Below are 4,565 nucleotides of genomic sequence, written 5' to 3' on the forward strand. Positions count from 1 at the left end.
GCAGATCTGTTCACCTGAGTCACGACAGAACGTGGAGCCGGTTTCGGCGACTTCTTAAAAATCCCGGCCAGTCCTCCAGTTTTCTCCTGCAACAAATAATTTATTTAAAAAGATAAACATCGGTGACAGAAAACACACAAACACAACAGACCTGAGTTTATCTGTACCTTGGTTGTGTTCATCTCCGACAGATCCTCAGAACTGTCAAATAACTTCTTGTCTCCACTTGTGTTTGACTTCTGATCACAAACAAACAAATAAACAAAGAGGTTAAAACAAAAACAATAAATCAAATTACTGTAAAGTTTATGAACTGCACCTCTTCTGTGGATTTGGGAGTTTTCTTAAATGTGCCGGTGAAAATATTTTTGTCCTGAAAACAGACAAGAAAAAAGTTCTTAATCAACAACAAACCACAACATTTTTAGATAAAAGTGACATTTTCTGAACTTTTACTGCACAAAAGTCAGCAAAACTGAAAATGTGTTTTCCTTTAGAGACAATAAATTTATTTTAGAGCTCCACAAAAAGCACAAAATTCCATTTGAACATGCAACGTGAATATAAATTTACTATCATGAGGTGCAGAAAGATGGTCCAGACCTCGTGAAACAGGTCGTCTAAACTGGCAGATCTGAACATCCCAGCCAGGCCTCCTGTCTTCTCCTAAAACAAACAAATTTACATTTAATAATCCAGTTAAAGTGTAAGCATCATACAGAGGATTGAGGTAACAGCTGTGGAGGTAAACTGATTTATTTCTTCAAGCCTCACACATCATAAGATTTGCACCTTGAAGTGGTTTATTTGTAGTCTGGACTGGTTTCTGTTCATGTTTTCATGTTGAAAATTAACTGCAGCTCAGACAGRAGCTAAAGGAGAAGTGAGTTTTTACGCTGAAGTGTCTCTGCTGGTTTGTGAGCYTTTCTGAACTCATTGCTGAAAAAGTTTTTCTCCTAAAAACAGGACTCGAGAGTCAAGAAACTGAATATTTTTTGGATTTGACTTTAATTAAAGATAAACTGACCTTGTTGTTCTCAGTCAGGTCTTCACTGCGAGCTGACAGCTCTCTGTCCTGAAACACAAAGTCAGATCAAACCTTAAAAAGCTTCAAAATGTGGAAAAGTTTATAAACATTTCTGCAAATGTAGATTTATTTACCGGTGTAGCAGGAACTTAAGGAACAGTTCCACATCAGAACTTGAATCAATAATTACTCATCCCCCATATCTACAGAGAACAAGGACTTCCTCCATTGCCCTSAAACCCTTTTGTTTGCWATCTACAGGTGTTAAAATAAACAGGACATTGCAACCGCCAATTGATTAAGCACTGTTGTGAGATCTCTTTCAAGTACTCAAAAACAGCCGTTTATCACAAAGGACCCCACCATTTGCCAGACTGAAGGTCTCCAGAAGTGGGTTTGCAATCCACAACCCCGCTACCAGACCAAGTCTCCTGCTGGGATAATGCCCCCCGGATTTGCATACAATCTCATTTATGGTTTTAGAGCGCCCCCAAAAGGCTGGTCTCATAATCACATCATGAACAAATGTTTTTCTGGGTAAATTTCTGTTGTTTGTCATCTGATTAAAAAAAAGAAGAAAAGAAGCATTGTATTTTTCTATCATGATTCAATCACTATGATAATGTCTTGATTTAATAATTGCACAAAGTAACCCATCACTCTGTGTGTTTAATCATTTTAGCAGTAAGAACCGTGAAAAACAGACCATGTGACTATCTCAGCCAATCAGGAGTTTGTACAGTCAGAACAAGAGATAACATTTTTTTTTAGTTAGAAGAGTGAGTTGAAACAGCAGCGAGAGAGAGAGGACAGGAGTTTCCAGGTTCTTCATTCCCTTCGGGGACATTTTATTTTATTTAAATTTTTAAATTTTTTTTAGTTTACTTTTTGTAGTGCTGGGACTGGATTTATTCGGGAAACCGAACTGTCCGGAACTTCAGTTCAATCCACACGGGACCCGAACCGACCTCCTCATTTTCCAGCTTGGAGCCGACCCAAGCAGTCTCGGTGCGTCCCAAACTGTACCCACTCGGGACCCCTTTTGAGATCGAGCGGCACCGGTGATTCAACCTTGCTCGGACCTTCCGGTACCCGGGGACAGAACCGACGGGTTCGCATCGAATTGGTGGGAAAAGAAAAGCTTCCTATGTTTGGTGGTGTGCTCAGCTGAAGTGGTGAAAGAGGGAGTGTTTTGGTAACGATGATTGCACTGAAGGAAGAGCTGGCAAGTTCATTCCCCTTATGATTCACGTCCCTTCTTGATAAATGGATTAACACTTTCTTTAATTAATCTGGGAAGTTTTCACTCCTTTTGTTAGAATAGAAATAGTTTAGAATAAGTGGTTCAGTGACAAATAATGTGAGAGGTAGTTATTGGGTGATGAGTCACGTTATTATTAAAGCCACAGAGATCATGGTAATAATTGTGTTTCTACTGTTTCTGCCTAAATAACCTGTCTGTATTGTTATCTCTGAATCCTTAATACAAGGTATATTATGAAATTCATGCCTTGTCTGTGCGTCTTTTATTCGGATTTTTACCGTCAAAAACTGAAAAGAGCTCCATTCTTCAGTATATGAGATTGAGCAAAAATACGAGATTAATTTCCTGTTTTCACAGGTGGTGCCCCTTTATTATGCTAATGAGTTATAAGAAACTTATAATTTAGCAACTTTTCAATAATTAACAATATTCCCCTACACCGGTGTCTCAGTCTTTTCTCCTCTGGGAGTCTTTTTTAAGAACCCACTGAACAAACCTCCACTTTCCTCCTGGTTAAAAACATAGAAATAAACTGTTTTAGAAGAAACTGGGGTGAATGTTTAAATATGTATATTTTTATTCACTGACCTGTTTGCTCTCATGTAAACTCTCATTGCCAATGGGAACTTCAGCATCAGAAGACACATCCTGGAAAAGAAAAAAATTATTCTGTTTTCAGTCATTTTATTTTTGCAAACTGTCGTGGACAAAATATCAGGTGATGAGGCACAAATTTAGTTCAGTAATTAGTTTAATTAGTTTCTTAGTAATAAATAGTTTACATGGTTAAAAATGTGCAATTTTAAAACATTGAAACATTTTACTGAATAACTTAACTTTTCTCTCCTGCATCAGTTAATGTTTTAAATGAAAATTTATTAAAAAAAAACGTTTTCAACTAACAGAAAAAAGACAATCCTGCATGAAGGATTGGGGGAAGAGAATGAGTGGATGGACTAATAGACGGATAGATGGATGAACAGACAGAAAAACAGAAAGATGGATGAACCTGTAGGCAGATGAATGGTTAAAAGGATGGACAGATGAACAGTTTAATGGATGGATGAGCAAATAGACAGAGAAGGACAGAAAGATGGATGAAAAGATGAATGAACAGATAAAAACCCAGGATGAAGAGCTGAAGATCCAGATGTTTGGTTCATGTTTTCACCTCTTCAGGTTCCGCAGCTCCTGCAGGTTTGGGCTTCTTGACAGTGGAATTAAAAATCCCTTCTTTGTCCTGAAACACAAACATTCAGAGTGAAACTAATTATTAAAATTAAAAACTCTTCACTTTTCAATCAGACCGTCGCTGCTTCCTGACAGCTTGTTGTCTCGTGAGTTTTACTCCTGAGAAAAGATGAAAGGCAGCTCCAGGTTTATTTGAGGTAATTTACTGGATTTATTTCCAAGACATGGGATTATTTAAACACAAACCTCCTCTGTAGCAGAATCATCTGCAGGTTTGGAGGGTTTTTTTATGTTTTCCACCAACAGCTTCTCCCTTCTCATGGAAAAAAAACTCTCCAAAAAAAATTACACTTATTTTATGTCATGAATTCTACCCTAAACTCAGCTGTTTTATTGAACCTGATGTTGAGAGAATTTAAAGTAATACCTTAAAAAATGCATTTTCTCCTTTATTTGAGTACATTTATGAAAACTACTTCTGTGTTTGAGGAGCCGTACCTCTGCAGCCGCTGTCTGTGTTTTTCTGAGTCCAAAAACCCCACTTTTGCCCTGCAGACCTTTTGTCTCCCTCTTTTTGTTGCGTTCAGACAAACTGTCGCTGCTGACCGACAGCTCACTCTGATCACTCAGGTTCTCCTAAAACAGGAAACAAAAACACAACAAATGGAAAAGAAATAAAAATAATAAAAGAAATATGTTTGAGTGGTTAAAACACCTCACCTGTGCCGATGACTCGTCTGCTGGTTTGTTTGACTTACGGAGGATGCCGGAGATGAAACCTCCTTTTCCCTGTAAACAGAATCTGATGTTAGCTTCCAGGAAGGAATCTGGAGGCTGAAGTCTCTCCTGCAGCTCCTACATTTGTTTCTTCAGATGTTTTCTCCTCTTCTTCTTCATCTCCATCATCACCTGCTTTACTGATCTGGACACAGCAATATATATATTAAAGCAGATAAATTAATAGAAACCATTAGAGACAAAACATATGTTTATAACAAATTCTAATGATGTTTATAAAACAGTGAATATTTTGATGTTTTTAACCAGAAGAAACAAAAGATCACAACATGATAAAGCTGCATT

At 37.6% G+C, this 4,565-nt stretch overlaps 1 protein-coding gene across 1 annotated transcript in view; it reads right to left on the reverse strand.

The window, feature by feature from the left end:
* Window positions 1–4,565, reverse strand: part of LOC106529928 (uncharacterized) — a gene marked incomplete in the record, with an annotated part of 14,971 nt that overhangs the window by 6,991 nt on the left and 3,415 nt on the right. The window contains 10 exon segments of the mRNA XM_014025456.1: window positions 15–86; window positions 168–239; window positions 320–373; window positions 604–666; window positions 1,028–1,075; window positions 2,880–2,939; window positions 3,463–3,531; window positions 3,981–4,118; window positions 4,203–4,271; window positions 4,342–4,404. Coding sequence (XP_013880910.1) covers window positions 15–86; window positions 168–239; window positions 320–373; window positions 604–666; window positions 1,028–1,075; window positions 2,880–2,939; window positions 3,463–3,531; window positions 3,981–4,118; window positions 4,203–4,271; window positions 4,342–4,404 — 708 coding nt within the window.

Source organism: Austrofundulus limnaeus, unplaced genomic scaffold (genome assembly GCF_001266775.1).
Source record: "Austrofundulus limnaeus strain Quisiro unplaced genomic scaffold, Austrofundulus_limnaeus-1.0 Scaffold477, whole genome shotgun sequence".
Lineage (NCBI taxonomy): Eukaryota > Metazoa > Chordata > Actinopteri > Cyprinodontiformes > Rivulidae > Austrofundulus > Austrofundulus limnaeus.